This window comes from Acyrthosiphon pisum, chromosome A1 (assembly GCF_005508785.2).
Source record: "Acyrthosiphon pisum isolate AL4f chromosome A1, pea_aphid_22Mar2018_4r6ur, whole genome shotgun sequence".
NCBI classification, from domain to species: Eukaryota; Metazoa; Arthropoda; class Insecta; order Hemiptera; family Aphididae; genus Acyrthosiphon; species Acyrthosiphon pisum.
In genome coordinates this window covers 154002342-154028760 of record NC_042494.1, presented here as the reverse complement: position 1 = coordinate 154028760, position 26419 = coordinate 154002342, and the positions used below count along the sequence as shown (strand labels likewise).

At 32.2% G+C, this 26419-nt stretch overlaps 1 protein-coding gene across 3 annotated transcripts in view; it reads left to right on the top strand.

Annotated features, from left to right (window-relative positions):
- Positions 1 to 26419, top strand: part of LOC100573718 (serine-rich adhesin for platelets) — a 291897-nt gene that overhangs the window by 19661 nt on the left and 245817 nt on the right. For all 3 annotated transcript variants that reach the window (XM_016805576.2, XM_016805577.2, XM_016805575.2), the window contains exon 2: positions 14956 to 15024. In XM_016805576.2, coding sequence (XP_016661065.1) covers positions 15007 to 15024 — 18 coding nt within the window. In that variant the 5' untranslated portion in view covers positions 14956 to 15006. The remainder of the gene's footprint in view (positions 1 to 14955; positions 15025 to 26419) is intronic.

Genomic DNA, 26419 nt, shown 5'->3' with positions numbered 1-26419 from the left:
ACACTGTAAAATTGTTGTGTGCAATATAGTAATTAAAAACAATAATTTCTATAATATGATACACGCAGCTTTTAGTCGTGTCCACACGCGTGTAATAGCCAGCAGAAAATAGATAAGGTAGGTAAGTAGGTATGTAAAGTGCGTAGACGGAATTTGATTTCTTAGAAAAAAATAATACTATATTGGCCATCTACAAAGGTCGATGGACGGCGGCGGTGTGTGTGTGTGTAATGAAAAAACACATAAAAATGTTCAGTATCCGTGTGTGTGTATATAGGTACCTACTTCTTGTGTTTTATGGGTTTTCTCGAGTTCATTTCAAATAATAATAATAATGATGATGATGATGATAATAATAATAATAATAAAAAAAAAAACACTGTTTAAGCTTAGGCTACTTCGGGTAAATAGAGATTTGTGCGCGGGTGTTTGTGCAAGACGTGGTCGCGATGGGTAGGCGGAGAGTGAGTTTCCGACGGCGGGACCGATGCCAGAAATAGATTACAGTTTATACGTGCAGGTGGCCCCTGCGCGCGATAATATAATGAACGCCGCCACACTTTATTCTCTTCTGCGCGGTTCTGTGCGACCAGGAAGGAAAATATATAATATATTAATTTACGAAATAGCAGTAAATAACCCTTTACTCTCTATCACTTATCGGACGGCAGTACGATATTATAACGTGCGTGGAAAATGATTCGGGAAACACTGCGAGGCGTGAATGGACAAAAAATGCAAGTAAGTAACACGCATCCGACGGTCGAAATCGGAAATTGGGTCAGGAATAAAATTGCGTTTGATTTTGTGTCGATCAAATCACAATAAAAATTTATAAAATCACACACACACACACATTTTTGGATCGTGGAAAAAAAATTATGGTTTTGTACGCGTAACAGCGGCGATTCTCCTGACGGTTTAAATAATATTCAATTTACGACAGTGCTAAAAATAAATTATAAATATCGATAATATCTCACTGCTAAAATGGCGAAAAACGCAAAAAATCTCGACGAGCTCAAATTTTATAGTTAATTAGGTATATTATTTTGTTGAATCATTGCGCCTAGCTGTGTGTATGGTATAAATATTTTATGACGCGTACCGTTTTTATTAACAGTTAAACGTTGTAAGTATGTAATACACGTGTTTAAAAATAACAATTATTATCGTTCACTTCATAAAACAGATAAATGTTAAAATAAAATAATTGTTCACTATTTTTTGCAATAAATACTGACTGTACCTACCTACGATTAATCGTTTAAGCGGAAATAAATTATAAGCATAGGCAGCTTTAATCAGAATATTATTTATTAGTTGTTTTAATTATTATTATTGATTTAAATTTAATATAATAAATATTTTTCAACAACATTTTCCCTCTCAAAAAGTGACTTTTTCGACTGTCGTGTAAACTGTCTGTTTTTAATTTTCGTTTAATCGAATGAGGACCATAATAATGATTATGTAGTGTCTCGAAAACATTAAGGAAACCAAGCTAAAAATGTAAATAATTTTATTAAAATACCATTGGGGTTTCATTGAAGAGTGATTATTTCATATATTTTTGTGTTTCACGATTTGACGTTACATATCGCTTAAGGTTAACGTCACCTTGTTAATTAGGATGGAGTTAAATTGAATAATAAGAAACAATGACACGAATGTCTACCTACCATTAATAGAATAATTAATTTATAACTTTATAAGGGATCTTCTTAATTTTCAACATTTATTAGTTATTTTATTTTTTATGTATATATATAATACATTTGCTAAACGTGTCATTGAAATAAACTAAAATGACATAATTGAATGATATTGTCAAATATTTTTCTACTTAATTCGTGTTAAATTTAATGAACGGTTGTTAATATTTTTAATGTTTAGTATTACACATTGTATATATTAAAATAATTTTAAGCCATTACCATTTTTACAGTACCTGAAAAAATTTTTAATAATAACGGACAATTAACAAGTTCATTTATTTATTAATATTAACGATTTTTTTGAATAATTATTTTTAATTTTCTATAATTTTATTTTAATATAATATAATAATATTATATTTTGGCCACAAAAATACATTTTTTTTTTTGTTACACGGCTAAAAAAAGTATTAATTAAAATTTATAAACCAAAATTACCTAGAAAAACAATGTAAACAATTTAAAGTCAATTATATTATGTAAAAAAAAAAAATTTATACCATTATAATTTATATGCTAATTTTGACATAGTCTGTGAACTTTTCTCTGTCGTATAATTTTTTTCACTCTATTAGTATACTATATATAAATTCAAAATAATATTCATACGATAATTATATTTATATCAAATAAATCGTTTCAGTCCAAATATTATCAATGTATACACATTAATTATTATTATCTGCAGTCTTACATTTGTTACAAAACAATATAATATTATGTTATGAAAAACCTGAACATTGATTTCTAAGGTGGGGTGTGATTGCGTGCAATTCATACGTCATAGAACAATGATCGATTTCATAATTTTATAATGATCGCGACTGCGATTTGTAACTTAACCATACTATCTCGGATAATATTATGAATATAATTGTGCACATTTCATTTTCCTACCAAAACGTTTTGTCGAGTCTGTGCAGACATAACACAATGCAACACTATATTATACTATCCAACGACACGGCAGGGTCGCACGAAGTATAAAAAGGAAAGAACGCCTTAAAATACACACATAGGCAAGACACACGCTAAGCTGCTTGACTTTAATAATATCACAGCAAGCAACTAGATTCACGAAAAAAATGTCTTGTGAAAGCATAGCAAATTTGCACTTAAATAATGAAGTTTGAAAATACAATTATCTAATTGGAAATTTTACGTGGGAGTGCAAGGTGCAGTTTTCAAATCATTTTGAACAATATCAACAGAGTTATTTTCAATTTAACTAGAAATTATTGTATCGTATTTTCAACATTTTGTTAGATAATATTCCCTGCGGCTCGCATTACAGTTCACTAACCGACACCTATGGAAACCAATAAACAAAAAAAATTAATACCAGTTGTTACTATTACTATTGTAATCAGCAAAGTGCAAACAGTGGCAACCATTTATAAACATATTATAAAATATTTTTTTTAAAAAAAAGAAAAATTTTCATTGTAAAACCAATATGTTCTCAAAATAATAAGGCATCAACAGAAAATGATGAGTGATTTCCCAACAAAAACACTCTGCCATACTCCGTGTAAAAAAAAAACGCTAAGTATAAAAAAAACCTCCTCTAAAAGTTGTGATATCATTTTATAGCCGAGTCCTTGATCTATAGATATCATTTATGCTAAAAAAATTTAACTTAGCTTGGCAATTTTAGTTAAAAATTTAAAAATACTATAGTACAATGAGTACATAATAATAATATATTCTGCTGTCATTGAAATAGGTAGTGAAATCAAATGTTTTAAATTGGCCGAGCTAAGTTCAATTTTTAGCAGATTATTTTAACATAAATGACATAATAATATATAGTTCAAAGACTTAGCTACCTATAAAATGATATCACAATTTTTAGAGCCGATTTTTTTTTTATACTTAGGTAGCAGTAGTTGTTTTTTACACGGAGTATGGCGAAGTTTTTTTGTTGGGATCTTATAATGTAGTACATATATCCGTTGTAAATATAGTGTTTTTCTTCTTCCAGTGGTCCGCTGCTCTAGTCGCGAATCCTAATGATTTAGGATAAGGGATATCGCCATATCTTCTCAGAGTAATTGTCCGGTCCACTGGAAATCGCATGCAATATTATATGGTAGCGGCGTTAATACTTCTATAGCTGCTGCAGAGTTGGTCTAAGTACTTAAGCGCCACTGAACATACACTCACACACGCTAGCAGATATATTTAGATATGTGTGTGTGTGTGTACAAACACAGGGTGCAAAACAACAAACACAACATTCTTTCATTAATCACAAGGCGGTTTTGTTTGAATTCGCTTGTGCACGATCGCCGGGGTCGATCATTAAAATTCGATGCGCAATGTCGGGGCTCTCTACTCTCCGCTGCTATTTTCCCAATCCCATACCCCTTCTACTTGACGGCTGCCTGAAATTTATGGTAATCGGCTTACGGACATGGCCACCGCTGCTCCCCATAACCCGATGCGCCGGATCCTCTTCCTCTTTTCCCCTCCTCACCACTCATCCAGTATCCTGCGCACCGTCGAACCTTCCGCGATCCGCTGTCCGCTTCCCCCCTACCCCCCACTCCATTTATCTAGAGCCTACACAGCTACTTTGGTTTATAAAACTCGTCCAGCGCACTCTGTTACGTTTTACATACATACATTATATATATATACTTATAATACGGGCAAAGAGGTTTACAATGTTCCCAAACGGCTTTGAGGCGCACACGAGTGGGGCGAGATGGCTGCCGATGATTTTATATTAATTATGACGATAATTTAATAAGAGTTTATTAAATTCCTAGAACAACCGAAGTGTGTAATACGAACACGTTTAATATGCTTATATTGTTCCGTTACTTAGGTTATTTGAATACAGCCATAGTAATTTGATTATTATAATATAAATTATAACATAATTTAATAATATTATGAAAATTCGTTAATGTACTTTTTTCTTCATATTCTTACAGAGACTAATGTTTATATAACCATGATGCCATACACTGTTCCATTGTTAAACTGTAACTTTTATGGAAGACATTATCGGAATATTTAACGATAATGTCGAAAGTTTACTGCATGCGATAATCCCATTCAATTATCCATTTAAGTCTTATCCAATTAAGTGGACTATATTATAATTCAAATGATATTTAATCCCACACATTTCATTGTGTTATTCATTTTTTTTTTCATTAGAAATATTAGGAATTCTCAAGTTGTACGGGTAATGCTTTCTACTAGTATTGATTTGTTCCCGATATCAACAATTTTATTACGGACATTTTAGAGTCCAGTTAATTTATTTAAATACAACTGTATTTTGAGCATACATGTTTCCATATTATCAATGTTTATACGTAGTTGTATTGGTTAAATTGATTTGATTTTTTGCTTGTTGATTATCTTCGACAGTAATGGCTATCGAACAATCTCTAAATAACACGCATCATGCCAAAACTGCGTTAGATCGGTTAAACAAATCCTCATTTAATAAGCTTTTAGTCGTTTTTTTATCGAGAAAATCCGTTTTTTATTCTGAGATAATCTACAACTATTTAAATATTTTTCCCAACTATAAAACGAGTTGATTTTACACATACGCAGATTAAACGGAAAAATACAATAATCCTACGGCATGAGTAAACTAAAATCATATTATTATTATTATTACTATTATTATTATATTCAGATAATATGCAAACGAACGCGCAATAAGTATATGTATATAAAGCATTAAGATAATACGTCGTCGTAAGCACGAATCGAGGGGGAAAGTTAAAGCTATCCATTAAAGTGACATTTTTTCAGGAACCGTTTCGTTAACATGGATTGACGTTATCTCCTTTTAAAATTCCGACGAAAATTCCTTAGTAATTTTAGACGAACCTTTGTTAATGAGTGGATGTTAGTCAGTATAAACAATAAACACGCTTTAAAGTCACAGCTATTCAATGCCAAAGATAGAAATCATCGATTAATTTTCGAACGAGTTAAAAAATATAAATAAACATTTATACTGAAATCCAACGATCATAAGGGTGGATGATTATTTGTTTTGCGATGATTTTTTTTTTTGTTTTTAATTAACCCGCGGAAACTTGGGCCATTAGGTGGTTTTAACTGTGTGTGTGGTGGGGGGGGGGGGTACTGTAGGTTTAAACATGTGAGTTAGTAGTTCCGCAGATTTTTTTACTTGGCACCCGTAGGTGACTGCCATGCCCAGGTGGGGGATTACGGCACTTCTCTCCGGACACCGTGACTTGCCCGAAGAAAAATGCCGCTCGCAGCCGAGGTTTTGAACCGGCGTCGGTGCGCGTCGCAACCGACGCCTTAGTCCGCTCGGCCACTCCGTCCCCCGATGATAACTATTGTTTTGGTGTTAATACATCATACCTACGCAACAAATCAATAGGTACCTAAGTACCTTTCAGTTACAAAATAATTGTATTGTCTGTTGGCTTTTGAGATAAGTAAATGAGTAAATCTTGAGCTAAGGAGTAATATTTTGTATTTTGTGTCTTGAATGGTTTAAAATAAAGTGATTGATCATTAGCCATTACTATAGAACTTTCCAATTTACAATGATATCATATTATATTGTTTCATTGTATGCAAAGCAATAATAAACATATCCAAATAGTAAATATTCGTACAATGTTCTATATTCACGTGTTCGCTATTTCCTTCTGATTATTTCTTTTTGGTTTTTAATACATTTTTTATAGCAATAATAATTTTGTACGATTTCACACAGACGCTAAGAAACGCTAAAAAAATAAAAACGTAAAGTCTATGTTTTTGAAATGTAGCGTCTCTCGGCCGCGCTTCCTTAAACTCAAATATTACTGCATGAATAGATATTTACAGTGACAAAGGTTCTGAAATGGGTGCCGGTTAGGTCGAAGAAGATGACACAAAAGGGTTTTAATGCGTCTTAACAATTGTAATGGAATATTACCGCTGTGTCTACTAGTAATAAGAACTAGCGTACGTCGGTAGCACGAGCGGGTCGGCAAAGAGTTCATGCAAGCGGAAAAATAAAGAGATGGCTCGCCCACCCCTCATATCGATCTTGGGAAACATTGCGGCAAGAAACATCATTAGAGTAACGGTTAAAAGACCTTGGTGAAAATATTGTAAGGAAAAAGAGGTAGGTATATATAGAGGGTTGAAAAAATGGCGGTACCTCATCGTCCGCCTAGCATTTCCGTTTGTGAATAGACTTTCCAATTTTCGCGGTTTTTTTTCATATACATAATATACACACACACACAGAATTTAGAGATCGTATTCCAAAGGTTCCAGCATTGTACTAGATAATACTAATTGTTTCCAAATACGCGTATAGGATTCTAAATTAAATTTTTCTTCCAAATGAGATTGAAAAAAAAAATAGATTCTTATAGTAGGTCGATACTTACCTATATAATATATTATTGCGTATCCATTCTTTGTACAATATAGATAACTATTCCCTACAGCTTTCAGAGACTTGTTTTTCAACTTGTTTTAATGTTCTCGTATAATTACGAGCATATTTTCTAAGGTATAATTACGTATATTACTATGTTTCAAAGCTTATATTTGTCACGTTAACTATACCTAAAGTGTTGGTTAAAGAATAAAACAAAAACAATTTTAATGTGGACTGCGACATTTTTTTTTTTTTTGTACACGGAGATGATTAACTATTCAGCTCTTAACTCTAAGTCGTTGTAGACACTGCAGGACTTAATTTGTTTCTCAATTGACAAACCAACCCCGAGGGGGTATCTTTAATTGCGTTACCGTTGGGCGACAAATCATGACGACTCGCGAAGAGTGGTAAATCTCAATTAAGATTTAAATAATTGAAAAATAATGTAAATTGTTTCGTTTTTTTCCCCGCTCTTTTCCGCAATATTGCGAACGGTAAATAATAATATATAATGTTTTAATAATATATTGCGTGTATATTTAGACCAGGTTCGTGTGAGTTCAATTTAGGGAGACAACGATGGTTGCAATTTAACTACTCGTGTCATTTTAGAAAACACTCACATTCATATATGACCCTTTTATCCGTCTCTTAGCCGTGTGCAACGAATTTAATGACTTGTCTTATCTCATTATTACTGCCAGAGCGTACTCACCCCATTTCCACTCTTCTCCGCGTCACTTTAATCTTGTTACTTTCACGAAATTTGAGCCCCTCGAGCGTTTTAAATTAACACAATTGTTTGTGTATCACGTCCACGACACGAACGTGACGCATTGTGTCGACGGGAAATAGTGGCCTTGCCGCCGGAACAAACAAAAAAAAAAAAAAATGAAAAAAATGAAAATGAAAAATAATGAAAAATTGCCGTGAACGTGTCAGCTTTTTATTCTCTCGGGCCAAAATTAATCGTCATTTTGTCTGTCAATTAGAACAAACTACCATTATAGTGATTATATATTGATCAAGAAAAGTGCGTTTATGAAGTTTCATTGATTATACCGTATCGTTCGCAAGTAAAACATTTTACCTGAAACCCCTACAGTAAGACGAGTAGGTACAGTAAACGTAAAACGATGTCGATAAATATTGGGAATTGGCGCGATGATTATATTTTTTTGTAAAATGTCAAAGTTTTGTGGTTATTAAAATATTTTGTTGTAATTATTTAATTCGAAATTCATAACGTTCATTACAACATTGCTTTTATGTTATATTAAATGAAAAATTAACAACTATAAATCGATTTCAACACTCTATGGTACATAAGTGTTAATCGTATGCGGATCATTTTTTTTTAGAATTTTCTCGAAAAAAAATATGTCATAATATTATTAGATGCGTGCGCAACAAATTATTTCGAGAATCTTAAACGAGTGCACGAGTAATATTCACATATAATTTAATTTTTCAAACAAAAAAAAAAAACATTTTACATACCTAACTCTGCGACTATTTCCGACAAAAGTTCGTTTGCACCTCCTACGATTTTCATATCAACAAACGACCATTCGATATTTTTGTCCTTCGCACAACGGGACACTACTACACTAGGTAAGAGACGTAGATTTTGGACGTAAGCCGACTGCGTTCTAAAAACAAAACTGTACTATTGCTACTTTTTTCATATTTTATTTTTTTTTTTTTTCAAACCAAAGTCTGGTCATTCAGGATATACGGTTTCGGTATAATCCGAGTCCCTGTTGGAAATTCTCCGCTCGTCGACGGCAACGTGACAGTTTACGAACTATACACCACACCGAAATATATAATCGACCTTGAGAGAAAAAACAACGTAGAATTTTCAACAGGAAGTCATTTTAAAAATCGGGTGTTTTTATTCTTAATTTATTCAACATGTTAATTATATTAACACGGCACGACGTATTTGTGTAACGTACACGCACGTATGGTCAAGTTATTTTTAACAAAACGTAGACGAGAGAGCAGTTTTTTGTTTTTAACACAATAATAATTCATCATATTACTATTATACTCGAGACAGTTAAAACTGTTTGTTTGAATTGGATAAACTTGTTTGCATTGTATAATATTTAGTGTATCGCATAATGAATCAGGATACAAAGTATTTTGATGGAATATTATACGAGTACCTATCCGATAAAGTGCATGTTTTGTAAATAATCAGATATTTCAAGAGAAAGATATTATTAATATAATATAACAAACCTATTTAAACAAGATATTTGATATTATGAAAACATGGACATCTTAAGTAAGTGGTAATCAGTGTTATACATAAGAAAAAAAGGTTAACACGAACAATAATATTATTCATAAATCATAATAATGATTGTTCCTTCTTAAAAAAAACAATATCAATAAAAAAAAGATATAATCCATATCATTAACTCTTAGTTACTTAAAATATTAGGTTTATAAATAATGTTACCCTACCGTTTACTTTTAATGTAGGTACCTAGTACTATTCATCTGAGTACATTATTTGTAAATTACTGTAAATTCATTACCTAAGTATAACTAAATGGCCATATATGACAGAGGTTTGCTTTGAAATAATTAGTATTAATAAAAAAGTGCCCTAGTGCACCAGAGTGATTTAATACATAATATGTCAAATATTATTTTATCATGAAAAATACGATAGCTGCAAGGAGTACAGTTTTTACCAACAGTATACCAGTCCTCATCAGTATAGTATAATATAATTTAAACTACGATTAAGCCATACAACACACACATTAATCAACACACACACACACACACACAATATTATTCAAACCCACGATTTCAATAAATTTCGATAACGAGATATACAATCGTCGACGAATCAATTTGTAATCATTTGTGTTACTACAATAGTTGTGCAGATGGTTTTGTACCTATTATTTTCTGCATTGTATAGATTAATTCAATTAAGTCAAACTTTTGAATTCCCATTGTTTTTTAATACATGCGTATATTACTAAATGCGTAAATTAAAAACTACCATCGCGTATCTTTGAAAAGTTTCTAATTATCAATTCAAACTTTTCGGTCTCTTTCAAATGTATTTCTAAACTTTCCTCCTTAATTTTCATTTAAGCTGTGAAGGTGCTTTTGTTTGATTTAAAGTATCGCCTTCGTTCATATGTTTTTGGTCATTAAACTGTCGGTTGGAAACTTGAAGCCATGCTGGAAACCCAACGCGGTGACACGATTAATTCTCGGTGAAGAGAATTTAATAATATTTAAAAACACTTTTTTCATCGGCCGGTTTATTTAAATAAATTACGACACAACAATCACGTGAAAGCTTAATGGTTTTGTAATTAATATAGAATCTATAATAATAATAATAATAATAATAATAATATATACATTTTATTATATTATATAGGTTAAGTCGCGTTGCAAATTATAATAATATTAAATTATGCACAAGCACAATATTATTATGCACATTGAAATCAGACCCGACCCGTTAATTGTTTTTCTTTTCAGTCACTCGATTGCCGCCACATGGACTACTTCAATGAATTAGCGTTTCAGTCCTGCGCCGGACCCAATGCCCGGGAAATGCATTTCGTCCGGATGGCTTGTATTATGTATGATTATACCGATCTTATCTCAAAATAACTATCTGACGGTTGTTCTTGAGTTATACCAGGTCACGTAACCATGGTTACCGTGCGCGGTGTAAGGACATCATATTATATTATTATTATAGTGTGTTTTCGGGGCCCGAGGTGTTATCGAGTGTGTAACGGGGTCGTGGAAAAAAGTTTGCTCATAAATGTGAAATTACGGTGTGTATGAAATAACTTCGAAACAAATAAAAATCAAAGACGAATTTATCATCTTGTCTCCGTACATCCTGCACATCTATCGTTAAAAAATGTTTTATCCCTCCATCGGATTTCGCTGTGTCTTCTTACACCGTGGTTGATGTATTATTACGAGAAAAAAGTCAATTGAACCAGAATGATTTTTGATTGGAATTTTCAATTTTCTCTGCACGACAGGCTATACTATTATTATCCTCAAGAGCCCTATATATTAATTAACTAATATAATATCAAACAAGAAAACATGCTGCGTACAATAATTTAACTGAATTAATAATAACTTATAACTGTGGATTTTTGGTATTAAATTAAGTTGATTTAATAATAGTTGTAAACTATAGAACGCGTATTATTCGTGTTTATTAATTGCCCTAGTAAATTATATTTGGCAAATTGATATGATACGGTCGAGTAACGTATTTCAATGGTGGGCAATATTTAAATTGGATTTAGTAAGTCGATTACGTTACAATAATTTCCAACATTTCACTGTAAAATGGTTTCGTTTTAAGAAATAACATTCAATATTGGTAAGTATACAGAATTAAAATCAAACCAAAATTCCCGGACTAATGCAATTAATAATTTAACATAAATATGGTTTTGGTCTGGATATACGTTTTTTTTTTTTTTTGTTTCCGACCGATTTATCGTAATGTTTTCGTTGTCATGGCTACTTTTCAACAAAAACATAATATTTATGATTCATAGATTTGAAAGGAAAAATATCGAGTAGCTTGCCATAGTTTATGCTTAGGTACCTACCAACTATACAAATTATTATCATGTGTGGGAAATGCTGATATTATCTAGTATTTTTATTTAGTTACTAAGGGTTAATATAATGTTAAGCGTAGTACCGCTCACATGTAGATATTTTACAATAATTTACGTAGGTATCAAATATTTATCTTATTTTGATTTAAAAATATTGTGTTTTAAGCAAATTTTACGTTTGGTTTTATGGAATAATAATTTTCATTCCTTGAGTGCCTATCATACGAGTCATACGACGAACTGTAACTCTTGGCGCTTAATATATACCTAGGCACCTATATAATCATAATTTGCACGTCATACGCGCATAAAATCCTTTACATTAAAAATTATACCATCATTATTCATTACTGTTTGGATTTACGATTATGTCTGGCACTACATGATTCATTGGACACATCGCGTTAAACAATCGTTTTAACTTTAGCACAGTGACGACTTGTGTCTTACGAGGTTGTACATTATAATGTACCCACAATATTAAATAACAACCCGTATTAACACATTTTTAATTATTATATTGCGTTGAAAAAAATTGCATTCACGACGTTTTCGCAATATTCTCAGACGAACAACCTGAGGATTCCGTGTATTAGACGTGTCGAGACGATATTATTTTTATGTACAGAGTATGAGTTCCGATAAAAATATACCATTATAATATTATTATACACCCCAGGTACGTGTAATACGCGTAACACAATAACTTTGAACGTTTCCCAAGATTTCCAGCTTGTCATATTATAATGGACACATTTTCATTATTTTATAAATATATATTATATCACGTATACGTACATATATATATATGTATATATATAAAGTATATAGTTTTACGTGCCATTTAAGAATTATATTTTACCCGTTGCCATCGCGGGAGGGTACTTAGCAGTCGTTAAGTGTACATTGCAGCGCGGCGCTTCCACCGTCGCCGCCGCCGTTGCACGCGCGTTAAGTGTTATTGGCGACAGGGCAAATTATCATTACCGTCGCCCACCGCTGCAGGATACCTCGAAGGGGATGTTCGGGGGGGAGGGTTAAGGGGTGGGATGCGATTTGTAGTGGCGGTTGTTTACCACCAGCAAATAAGAACAAAGAAGCCGTGGAAAAAACGCACTTAGGCACGTTCACACCTGTTCACACCGGCGGAGAGCGCACGCAATACCTGTTGTACTCGCGATGGTCTATTTCGTGTAATAATAACACGGTCTCGAGTGGCGGCGGCGGCGGCGGTGGATTGGGACGCGAAATATGACGTGGTTGGAAGTGTAGGGGGGTGTGGGATAATGTAAAGAAACAACGCGAAATAGTGGCTGCGGGAGAAGGCGAGAAAAAAAATGTGTGAAAGCAAAAAAGTACTAATTGAGGTCGTCGTGCAAGTCGAGTGTACTCGTACTATAATACACATCTATAGAGTGTATCTTTTGTCAGCGATCGTCGGAAAGGGATGGAGACGGGGACGTGGGTGTCGGAAATTGGAACACTCGATGAAATAAGTATAAAAAGACTACAACGAGCCACTGACAATAACCCTTCTGCGCAGCACTATATGCATGTCGCGTGAACCTATAACGATATTACAATAATAATATAATTATACCACCCCATTAGACCCGCCATGCATTTCAGAGCACGTCGTATTATAGGTTGGATGATAATGATATATGTGCAAACAGACACGAGATGCCCTCGTGCCTCAAAACTTTTCGGCCCCGGGTTGTGAAAGATTTAAGCCGTAAACTGTTTCAAAAGACCGAAGAACATTTTATCTATTATTCATAATCCCATTTATACAGAACATTTACTTAACCCTCTCTCTGTTTGTACAACTTTCTTATACAGTTTACCGGCATAATAATTACATTACGTTTTAAACGTTAGACGTAAATTATATAGAATATAGGTGCGAGCGTATGTGTAGATATATTTCAAGGTATATATAAGTTAATAAGGATAGTTTATAGAACGCGTCCTACATCCGGCTGGGGTTTACTTTAAGGGTGGGCACTCGCATACGGGTTGGCGGCGGCGGCGGCGGTGGCGGTAGTGGTTTTTGAGACAAAGGCGCCTGAAATTTTATATATATAGATGGCTAATCGTTTAAATAAATTATCCACACTATGGTGAACGCGTAGTCACACACGACGGTGTTAGGTAATAATAACATTATCGGGTTACCCCACATATTATAATATTATACAGTTCAACGGCGATAAATTCAAATTTAATATTCGATATTATTTGCATCGTCTGTAGCGATTCTGTTTAGTTCGCACATTACCTAGTATGCGGTTCTATTAAATTATATAGTGAAAGATATTGCATTTATTCCACTGTCGTGTCGAAAAGATAATGATTTCCGCCATGATTATGTTTGGACGCATGCGGTAGTCAAATTCGAATTGGGAATTGGGATTAATTATTTTTCATTTGCATAATATTTCGCTGATATAATATTGAATTTACATTAAAATAATATACCCAATAGGCGTGTTGCGAAAAAATGATTTTTCACCGTAGAATTACTAAAATATATAGGAGACAAATATTGCGTTTTAAATGCCTCGCACACTTACAACGGTTGAAAATAGGTATATTGAATTACGCATCAGTCAAAACTAAAACAAATCGTATTTTGAACATTATGCAAAATGAATTTCTAAATTTATTCTTCGAGTGGAACGAATTGGATTTATGGAAAAATCTTAATACGATGGATGCGACAATGTTTTGCGAGTCAATAACTCGAATCGGTTGGATATTCATATACAATAACGACGGGAATCATTACTTTTCAATTTCCAGTACCTGCCAATCGACTGCACATATGAAAGTTTATGGAATGTAAATAATTGTCGAGTCGCTATCGTGTAAACCTTACTCGTGTAATTGGCTTGTGAAAATATGGTAAATTTTTCTTTTATCACGTACCTATTTGTTTTAGGCCCTCTATTGGTAATAACTCATGAATTATGAAATATTCCCGGTTACATTATATAGTCGTAATAAAGCTGACATGTTATTTTATGTATACCTACCGCAATTATGAAATACACACATTTTTGAAGACTTTTTCGTGAAAAAAATCTGTACTTTTCTTTAATACATATTATTATACGTACTTGTTAGTTATTACTAACATGTTTATTTTATGAGTTATGTACCATTTATTAAAATATTAATTTATAATATATTTCAGATTGAAGACGATTTAGCGACATATGTTGGCGCCGGTTCCAAGGTGAAAAACATGACGGCTGTAAATACTGTAAGTATTATAATTACTCTCTATAAATTATTATTTATGTTGGTAGGCATTATTATTTTTTTTCGTTTCAATCGATATTTCAAACATCATACTGCATTCGTGTGGTTATAACTTACAAAACATTCAAACGTCGATCACCGTAAACAAAATCATATTTAACAAAGCGTTCACGCATGTTGAAATATTTTACGAGGTAGTATTTTGTAGTACCTATTTGTTTATATATTATTATGGAGGTGCATAGAAATTTAATTTCTAAAGGCTTTTGAATTTCGTTCGATCATTATTGAGTTATAAATTAGAAAACCGACCTTAACTACGCCATATTAACTCGTTAATGCAATCAAATTAGCATTGTTAGTTCAACAGCATCGCTATACATAAGATTGGGGAAACTAACTTCCCTGAGTCGACGTACATGTAAGGTACCTCCCCAGGAATGTAATTGGACATAAACTTTCCGGGAACTACAGTGACGTTATAAATATTAATATTGTGCATTCAAGTCATACCATAGAACAAGAATGTACATTCTTGGAGGATTGTTAAAGAAAAAAAAGGTTGCCGAGGTGCTTTTTATGTGAAAGAAAATCTAGTAAAATCAGAAAATGGCTGCATTTGATTCCGGGCCGGGTACTTTTTCATTCTGTTAAAGAGCTTAATAAAAATAAATAAATACATAAGAGAGGCCAACCTTTATATGTAAGTACGCCATTAGTCCAGTGATTTAAAAAAAAAAGAATTATTTCTTAAAAAAATCGGTCGATTGCATGGTTTGCATATTATGAATTTATGTGCCTATGATGAATGAACGAAAGAGGTATTGATCTTATAATTGGGTACAATTTTTAACAATAATAATAATAATAATAATAATAATAATAATTTCGAACGCAGCTTTTGATGGAAAAAAAGAGATCTAAAAGTTCCACACTGCAGCAGTCCGCTTCACTAATAACTTTTAATAAATTATGAGTGGTTTTAAATAATAATTTATATTCCAACTCTGAACTAGAACGTTAAATCATATACTAATAAGAACATGACAATTCGAAACTAATTCTCGTTTATTTGTTAAATAAATAATAATTTATTGTTATCAACTATATCGTACTAAAAATACAAAAAAAAAAAAAAGAGTTAAATTTTTAAATAAACCGTAATAAAAATATTCTCTGTCGTGCTATAAATTACGTCATAATAGATTACTTGGGAAATTAAACTTGTCCAATTCGCCTACGCTCCAAATCATTGGATTAGGTGATTCAGCCAATCGTTGTAAAAAGGCTTTCCTTTAAATTATTTACCATTTTGCCAGATTGAAGATAAAATGATTTTTTTTTCGTAAATGTCCAATAAGCTTTTCAGAATCAATAACCACTTGTTTATAAAACTATATGATTACTGTGTTGCTTTTTAGTTTTTTTTATATATTTTATATTCAAAACAACCGCAAGCAATTTTAATACTTACTATAGGTAGGTACAAACAAATAAAAATATAAGACATTTTATTTTATATTGTGTTTAACATTAAATAATAATTTACAGAATTCAATTTAATAAAATTAACTTTGCAAAATGTACTGCCCTAAAAAAATTAATCTTTAGAAACTAAAACTTAAAGTTAACAACCAGCAAAAAAATAAATTAAAATTTCATAATAAAAAAAAAACTAAATAGGTAATAAAAGATAAGACTACACAGGTATTTTGGGACCTTTGTTTTACGAAAAAATATTTGATGCGATGATTATACGTAAGAAATCATAATGATAAAGTGTATCATCCAAATAATAATTATGTTTTACATTTTTTCATAATATAGTTTTATATTTCAAAAGAGTAATTTTTTTTATCACTTTTGAAGTTAAATTGTTTTTGTTTAGCTTAGTATGCTAATCGCTAATGTTTGCACCTAATTGGTAATGGTAAAATTTAATTTTAATTTTTTTATCGTTGGAAACCTGATATGGCTATTTGCATAAGTAGATACCGAATTTAAAATGTTTCGAATTAAGTTAAAAATCTTGAAATATTTTTTTCTCCGTCGATAGTATACTTTAGTATAACTAATAATATATTATAATTTCATACTTTGATAATCGCGTGGAAAATTAGTATATTAAAATTTGAATTTCTATTACTGTTATATCTGTTTTTTACGAAACAAGTGAATTTATGAAATAAAAATTATGTGTCAAAATAAATATTTTGCACAATTTTGTTTGAGAATAGACCTGTTAATTGTAGATTTTATCATCCTAGTGTCAGTAAAACGAATTACAATACATTTCAAATCGTTGAACAAAATTAATATCTCTATTTAAAATGTCGATTATTATTATTACATTGAATGCAAATTTTGGGTAAAACAAAATAATGTATGGACATTTCAACATTATGATTTCGTATAAAAATAATTAATAAATGTGAGATGGATAGTAATTTTAATTTAATATTTGGAATTAGAAAATGTATTCAAAATCGACAAAGAAATAGTTCTTAATACTATAATAGTGATATCGTAATATTACTAACCCAACCCAACACAGCTTACCTTATTATTTTATTCGTGTATTTAAGACATTTTATTCGTGAGCGTTTAAGGATGAAAAATTACACGAATATTTCAATCAGCCAAATTCTACGCAGAACCGTTAGGTATTATATTATAATGTAAGTTACGAATTTAATATAATACCGTAACCCCACCTATATGATATTATATACCTTGCGGCTCACTCGATACCGTGGCCTACATGACGCACGCTCCAAAGAATGCCCTCTTTTTCATTATTCAAACACCTCCGGGAGTTCATTTTTTAATATTATGCTAACACAAATAGCGGCGCATCCATTTGCCGAAAATTAGCAGCTCGTCAAATTCCACGAACCGCGAATGAAGGGAGTGATGTCGTCGTTATAATAGAAAATGCCCGACATACTTTCGTCATTATTAAATATCTTGAAATCACCTCGAGTGAGGTGGAAGCATCGTCGGCGGCATCAGCAGACTTGGCTATATTAATTTTTATATAATATAACGCGTCACTTACTATTATTATTATTTTTTCTCGGCCCGCCCTCCCCCTGATGTTTCGAAAAATAATAACAATAATAAAAAGTAAAGGAGCACGCTGCGCCTCCGGATTGTTCACCTCCACGCCACTTTTGTACCTGAGGCCTATACCCTGCACACCTACATAAAACTACATGTAATATTAAGACGTAGGAATAATATTGTATAATATAATAACAACAATAATAGTAATCTATAGTAGGTATATGCACTACGCGTTATACTACCCTCTCGACGTTTTTTGCACACCGGTGCAGTGTATAGGTATATATATTATATTATATACTGTGCGCACACAATAACAACGTCTCCGGTGGTAGTTGACACTTAATTTACGAAGGATAATTTCCTCTTCTTTTTCGCTTCGCGCTTCTTATTACCATAATAATAATAATAATAATATCATCATCGCGCGGACGCCGGACGGTGCGCGGCGCTGCGTGTTCTCTCCATTATTGTCGGGGGTGAACAATGTATATATATATATGTGTGTGTGTGTGTGTGTGTGTGTGTGTAAAATGTGTACTTATATATATATATAGATGAGAGTCGAAAATAACACAATTACCTAACGCGAAACAATGGCTCGCCACCCGGCGGCGGTGGCGGTGGCGGTGTTTTCGGGGTGGCGGCTGCAGCTGTGGGGGTGTGGGGCGACGTGGGCGGAAGGGTTCGGCTCGTTGGGGCGGCAGTGGCGGGACAAAGCTCTAGATTGCTTTTTTATCACTCTATATACACGCACGATATACAGCGTACGCGGTGGAGGATCATCCCTGCCACCGGCACACCGTCCCTCCGCGGTATATTATATGTTCTGCAAGTTTGGGTGTGTGGGTGACGGGTGTGTGTGTGGAGCTCTCGCGCGTTTGTGAGTTGACGGTGGGGCGAGGGAGGTCGGTGGCGAAGGACCGATTTATAGCGAAAAACGGTGAAAATCAATCGTCGGATTTTTGTATTACCCGCCGAAATTGTCGAAATGCGCGCGTGTGTGTGTAGAGGGGCAGGGGGGCGCAGTGAAACGAAAAATGGAAAAAAAAAGAAGAAAAACAGCAACAAACAATAATAAATAAAATAATTCCAAAGTGTATATATACGCCCGTCATTTTTAAACTGGCAACTCGCATCGGCGTTTCCTATACACCACCACCGCCGCCGCTCCGTCTCGGTTTCGCATTTCCGTTTTCGATAGCTTTTTGCCGAAAAATATGTTCGCCATCCGTCTCCGTATACACTACGCGCGTATATAGTATTATAGTCGTTTTAAGGTGTATGTGTGTGTGTGTGTGTGTGTGTGTATGTTGGTTCTACAACTTTTTTTCATAATACAACAAGGTTGGTATAAAAAAAATTCAACCAAAAGAACCCAGCGGGTTTTTGTCATCAATACCCACTAAAAAACTTTGCGGGTTTTGAAAAAAAAACCTGGTTGTACTTACAGTTTTGAAAATAGGGTAGCTATATAGGTATATTTAATCGTTCCGAACAACTTAAATATTAAAACGTGGTCTTCTTCTTATTATCTTAAAGTCTTTTGATTTGTTTTTTTTTTTTTTAATATTATTATAATATGCATATTATATATAATAGTATTATAATTAAGAACAATATTAAAACTATAAACAAATAAAATATTAAAGTTTTAACTTTTTTAAAGAATAAAAAATATAAAATACATTAAGTATAAATTAATTAATAACAATAGTCCTGGTAATTTTGCTTTTATTTCATAAAAAAAAACCCTAATAAAACCCACCAGGCTGGTTTTTTAATATAGACTGATTTTTCCAACCCTATAATATTGTAATAAAAGTACTCATTGTTGTCAATTAGCTTGTCACTTTTTTTTTTCATTTTTATTATTACCTTTCAATTCTCAGTATACGATTGCCATATTATATTAAGGGCATTGAAACGGGAACAAAGTAAATAATTTCCATCATTCAGGAACATTTACTTTTCGTTAATGGCTTAATTATTATTATTATTATAGGCATTGTATATGATACAATATAACACATTTTCGATGTACCTATACCGACGCCTACCAAAACCTAACGATTGATCGAAACATAAATGTAATATACAGCGCACAACAGAGGGAAAATTCAATGTGTACCTACACACTCTATTGTACTCTAACCGTTCAATAACTCTACATACAAGTGCGTTTTATACTCGAGTGTCTTTTTTTTTTTAAAATTATGCAAAACAAATAAAATTGTGTTCGTTGACGCAACGATAAAAATGAACAGAGCAAAATACGGTAACTGTTATTAATATTATTATTGTTGCATTAACAACAGAGACAATATTTTCACGTGATTAAATAATTCCACGGCCGTTATAACGTTTAGCATTTATTTTATGAACACACACACACACACACACACACACACACACACACACACACACTCGCACACGTATCACATACATATTTATGCGTGTATTTACTTTGAGACACGAACCGTATACGCGTATAATATGTGAGATGTTTAAACAAAAATATTTAATATGCCGCCCGTGGGCAAAACGCGATCGCCAACAGCGAAATATATTATTTCATACTGCACGAATCGCATAAAAGTGCAACACAACGAGTTGAATAATATTATAATATGATTATGATTGTTTTAATGTTATTATTATAATAATAATAATAATCATAATAATTATAATAAACCGAAGACGCTATAATAATAATATAATGACACACGCTAGTTGCAATTGTGGATACGCGTCTCGGGGCCTCGATCAGCGGGTGTCCCCGTTTTCACCCTTATATACCACCCACGTGGTTTTCGCCACCTCTGAAACGACCGTGGCCGTAATCATTTTGACTTGCACCCCCCCGGGCGCTTGCAACCTCTGTTGTAACGCCAACACAGTGCAGGTACACCCCTGGCTTCGAGACTTTAAGATGGAAGGGGGGAGGGAGAGAAGAAGGGTGACACTGCGCCAGACGCGACTATAATGTTATTATTCTACCGATATTTTATGTGTAATTATGATGTTCTGCGTAATAATAATAAAAACAAAAGATAAGTCCCGGCAGGTTAGATTTCTATGCGTCGGCGATGTCGGTGTTCATAATATGATGCGTATAACGATTTTGGGCACAAATAGTGTTTTAGATTTGGTGGGAGGGAGGAGAAAGATGTATACCAAATTCTAATGCGGTGTATGATCTAAAGGTCAATTTTGATGGGGTTATACAACGGTTAAGGGGGGGGGGGGCGTGACTTACCCTCACACCACTGATAATTTCACAATTTCACCCGTGAAAATATTATAATCGTAAACTGTCGCGGCGTATTATTGTCGCCAAAAAAAAAAAAAACGTGAAACATGAAACATGCGTGTGACAACGTCGCAACGATTGCGATAATATTGGATATATCTTAATAGTATTACATTATTATATTCGGTAATAAAATATAATATCTTTTTGCAGCTCGCATCACCCCTCCGTTTGCAAAGTCGACGTTCACTGCAGTATAGGGTTTTAGTGACGAAATACGATAGGCGTGCGTTATATTATAATATTGTTATGACGATAGGCAACGTGTGAAATACAAACATAAATATAGGTACATATTAATATTATTATAGACGTGCAAACACAATTCGCGTGACAAAATATTATATTATTATGTTTATTATGACTCGCCGATGAATAAAACTACTGCTATGTCATTTATTACGGCGTATCTATATATGACGTAGTAATAACAACACTACACTGTTATAATATTATATAAAATATTACAATATCGTCCACATTCATTCTTAATATTATAATCTTATTACACGACGTGCCGTGACCTCGAGTGCAATGTTTACATTACAATTACACGTCTGCTCGATTTCGGATCGATAAATGCGGTAAAGAAAAATAATATTATGTATACAATTTTTATCGATTATTATGTCCGTATTATATTTATTATACTTTTCGATTTATCCGTCACTTTATAACACACATAATCATAATATTATAATCAACAGTCGGTTTGTACAATAATTATTGTATTACGATATTTGAATTATGCCTGTAACACATTACGTGCAAATAAAATAAATAAATATAATATACACGTTTTGGCCTTTATAGCATAATGCGAAATTGAAAACACACGTCATGCCATTCGTTTGTCGTAATTGTATTTTATTTTTTTTTTAAATGTTTGATATTATATTATATTATATTAATCGCTATTCTAAAAATAACTAGGAACCGATTTATACTAACCAAAAATGTAATAATAATAATAATAATAATACCTAATATATACTTATATGATATTTACAACTTTGGTGGATTGAAAAGTTTTTCAATAATGTTTATTTTGTTGTGTAAAATGTCAGTATTATGAAATGATGTAACAACTCGTACATATAGTCCATATATGGTCTTTAACTTTCTAAACTTTTATTTTTTCTACGCCACAGATATTATTTCATGGACTTTTTTTTCGATCAATATTAGTTTCTTACGTGTTCAAAAATATCCTATTAGTTATATCATGTAGTACAACACTATTAATGCATTTCGATACATAAAGTCAGGAAACAAAGTACCTACTTAACTAGATTTAATTCGATTTTGTTGTTGGTGGAAATAATTTTTTTTAACATCCAAAAGTTTATAACATACACCTAACTATTATCATTATATTATTATGTTGTTACTTGTTACTTTAATTACAATAACTAACGTTATTTAATTACTTAATGAGAGAACTCGTTCAAATAATTTATTTTACACACAAAGAACTGCTCTTATTCGCATAAAAGTTAAATATGTTCATTTTAATTTTAAAACACTCCGCAATGTTATATAATATTTAAAAAAAATGACTAAAAGCCTGAATATATGCATTGAGCGGGTACATTTTTGTTCTTAATCAAAGGCTTATACATAAAAAAAATAAATTCTATGCATCACGATACTGTATAAATATTTATAATATAATATTTTATATTTAATTTCCAAATATAAATTTTTTTAGAGCCACATGAATTCTGCATAAACTATCTGCTGTTTATTTTTTTTAACTATCAATATTTAGAGTTGTACAATATTTAGAACATAACTGTGGCATTTGCATAATTTGATTTTATAATATTGAAGAGTTCTATCAAATGGCAAAAAAAAAACAGTTAAGCTCATAACTATATCAGATTTTAACGAGAAAATCAAGTTATTGAATTGTATTATTAATAATTATTGATTTTTGAAAATGTTATAATTTACTATTTGCCATTAGAAAATAAACGTAATTGAAAATTCAAAAGATTGAATTGTTAGGATAAATTTTCCGCTGAAATAATATCATAAAGGTATTAATAACCATTACATACAAACTATACGAATACACATTGACGTTTACAACGGTTTAGTTAGGTTTTTCATATTTGATACGTAGGGATTATTATCAGTGCAATAATGAAAAAAAAAAACCACTCGTTTGTGTATGACCCACCAAAGACCATCACGAACCGCCAGCCCATCAGTGTATTATTATTTTCGGTCTATGACGTCGAACGACCTTTAAACTGTATCATATTATTTATCATAATATTCTATTGTCTTCGAATGACCTAATTCATCAATTAAAAAAAAAAAAAAAAACTATTTGGCTAATCGTTAAAACGATGATAATATTGTGTGTTAAAATTATTTTTTTTTTTATTACAAATTTAAATAATAAATAATTGTCCGACGATAAATTTTAAAGTTTCGTGGTCGAGTCTATGAAGTTTCAGCGAGAGACACATTCTCTCAGTCTGTCTTTCTGTCCCTCTCTCTCTCCCCCACACACTCTATCAGTATCTCCGTATCTGTCTCTTTCTCTGTATTTCTCTCTCTATCTGTCTATCTCTCTTTGTATCGCTCTATCTCTATCTCTCTCACTCTCCCTCTCACCATCCCCTCCGTTTCCACCTTCCTCCGCGGCATTTATCGCAGCGATAGCACCGTAATAATAATAACGTGTTGTGTTCACAACGATATTCACGGTCGGCGGCCCTGAATAATTAATAATTACGGTTCGTCAGTCCGAAAAACATTGTTTACCCTTAAGCTTACAACTATATACAGCCAGGCCGCGCCGCACACACAAACCAACCGGCCGGACGCTTTTACGGTATTATATTATTATTATTATTATTATATACATGCACACTGTATAATAACACAACTATGTATATACACGAGACTCGTTTGCGTTCCCTTTACCGGCCGGTTAGCGTTTTTCATCGGAGAAAGCGGGGTGCTTTTCGATTCCTGCGGCGGCGGCGATTTTGTCTCACGCCACTCGAGAAAATACCCCGAAATCGGGGTAGAATATAAAATATTAGGCGAAATTCGATCGAATCGATTAAACCTAATACAATTCGCTCGTTTTTAACATAATTATAATAATAATTATTATTATGGAGGTATAATAGTACGTCGTCGGGACGAATTAAATTATTATTGTTGTCGTCGTCGTCAAAGCAGCTGATGATGTTGGATACGCGATGACGGCGCACTGCTTAAATATTAAAGACATAATAATACAAAAATAACGAAAATAATATCACCTCTTACACTGCTATTACAACGGTATATAATAATGATAACTTTAGACGACTACGATAATACTATTATTTGCTAAGGTTTTTGTATGACGGAATTGTTTTATAATTTGATTAAGACCGGTTACATTATCAAAACATAAAGACGTAATTATATTCTACTCTAAAAATCCGTTTCGTGCAAGAAATAAATGCAAAAATGTCAGAAATATTATTGGAATATCAGTATTTTTAATTAAGATACAGAATTGTGACGATAACTTTATGCATAGTTTATACAGTAAAATCGTCATGTTTATATTGAACACATAATAACAATTTATAATATTTTACTTTTTGTTTATATACATACAATTTATTTACATAGATGAATGTAGCATGTATTTCCGTTTAAACAAAAGTTATATTACAACACCTGTTATACTACTTATTTAGGTAAGAATATTTCACTTAATTTTTGTGCTTTTATAATATGTCTTACGCCTTGCTATAAATAATTTGTTTTATACGCAAAAATAAGTTAAAAAAGCCAAATATATATTTTTTTTATCAATATGATAATAAAAAAATGCATCATCCATTTGGTCTGAATTTGAATTATACATCATTTAGGAACTTATGATTGATTTATGAACCTACGATTGATATCAATCGTAGCACATTAAGATTTTGAGATAAGAGATTGTAGTTTTTTTTATATTGTTCTTATTAACATTACAAAGTTGTTCAAACATTTTGAACATCAATCCATTAGTTTGCCTCCAACAGTGGCGGATATATCCAAGTTCTGAGGGGGGGGGGGGGTGAAATTTAAAATCCACATAGATAATGATGTTTAACCCCCCATTGTTTTATTTTGAAATATTAAACTATAATCGGTATAAAAATATAAATAACAACACTTTTTTTCAATATAAATATTTATTTAAAATTTGAAAAATAAAATATTTACAATATAAAATTTTTATTTCGGTTTTTCATTTTTGCAAATATGTCAATGACATTATCAATGTTAATGTCCATGTCTCTATGCACATGCAACATAGCCAAACTACTGAGACGTTCATTTCCCATTTGGGAACGTAACCATGTTTTCAGTCTAAATAAGCAAAGCAAAGTGCAAGAAAAAGTAATAATCGCACGTGAAGTACCTATAACCTATTAGATTCAATTCATGCATCAGCATACTATTAAATATTATCATAATACATAATTCATATTAATATTATAATTAATATATAGTATATAAATCTTATTATAAGCAAAGAGTAAAGCCAAGCTATATTATGTTAATATTACTAACTTATTAGTACATAATGTATTTTTTTTAAATACGATACTATGCGTAAACAATCACCACATGGTTAATGACAGTACTATCTTTAATCGTGCTATCAAACAGAGTGATACAAGATTTTCAAAAAGAAAATACGTATCGATAGGGAACAGTTACGTACCGCCTCGTATCGAAGTCTGAGTCCGATACGAGTCGGTACGTATCGCTTGTATATTTCACGTGTAACTTCTTGAACGCTCAAAATTGATCGGATAAGTATCGATATGTATTATTTTCTTTCTTGAAAATCTTAATACTCTATGGGGCATCAGGCACTTGTCCTGAAAAAATCAATTAGCAGATAACACCAAATACCAATATAATTAATATTTAAATATTTATAATCAATGGTTGTAGCCAATATTGTAATAATGTATAGTGGTGGCAAAATGCCCAAGGG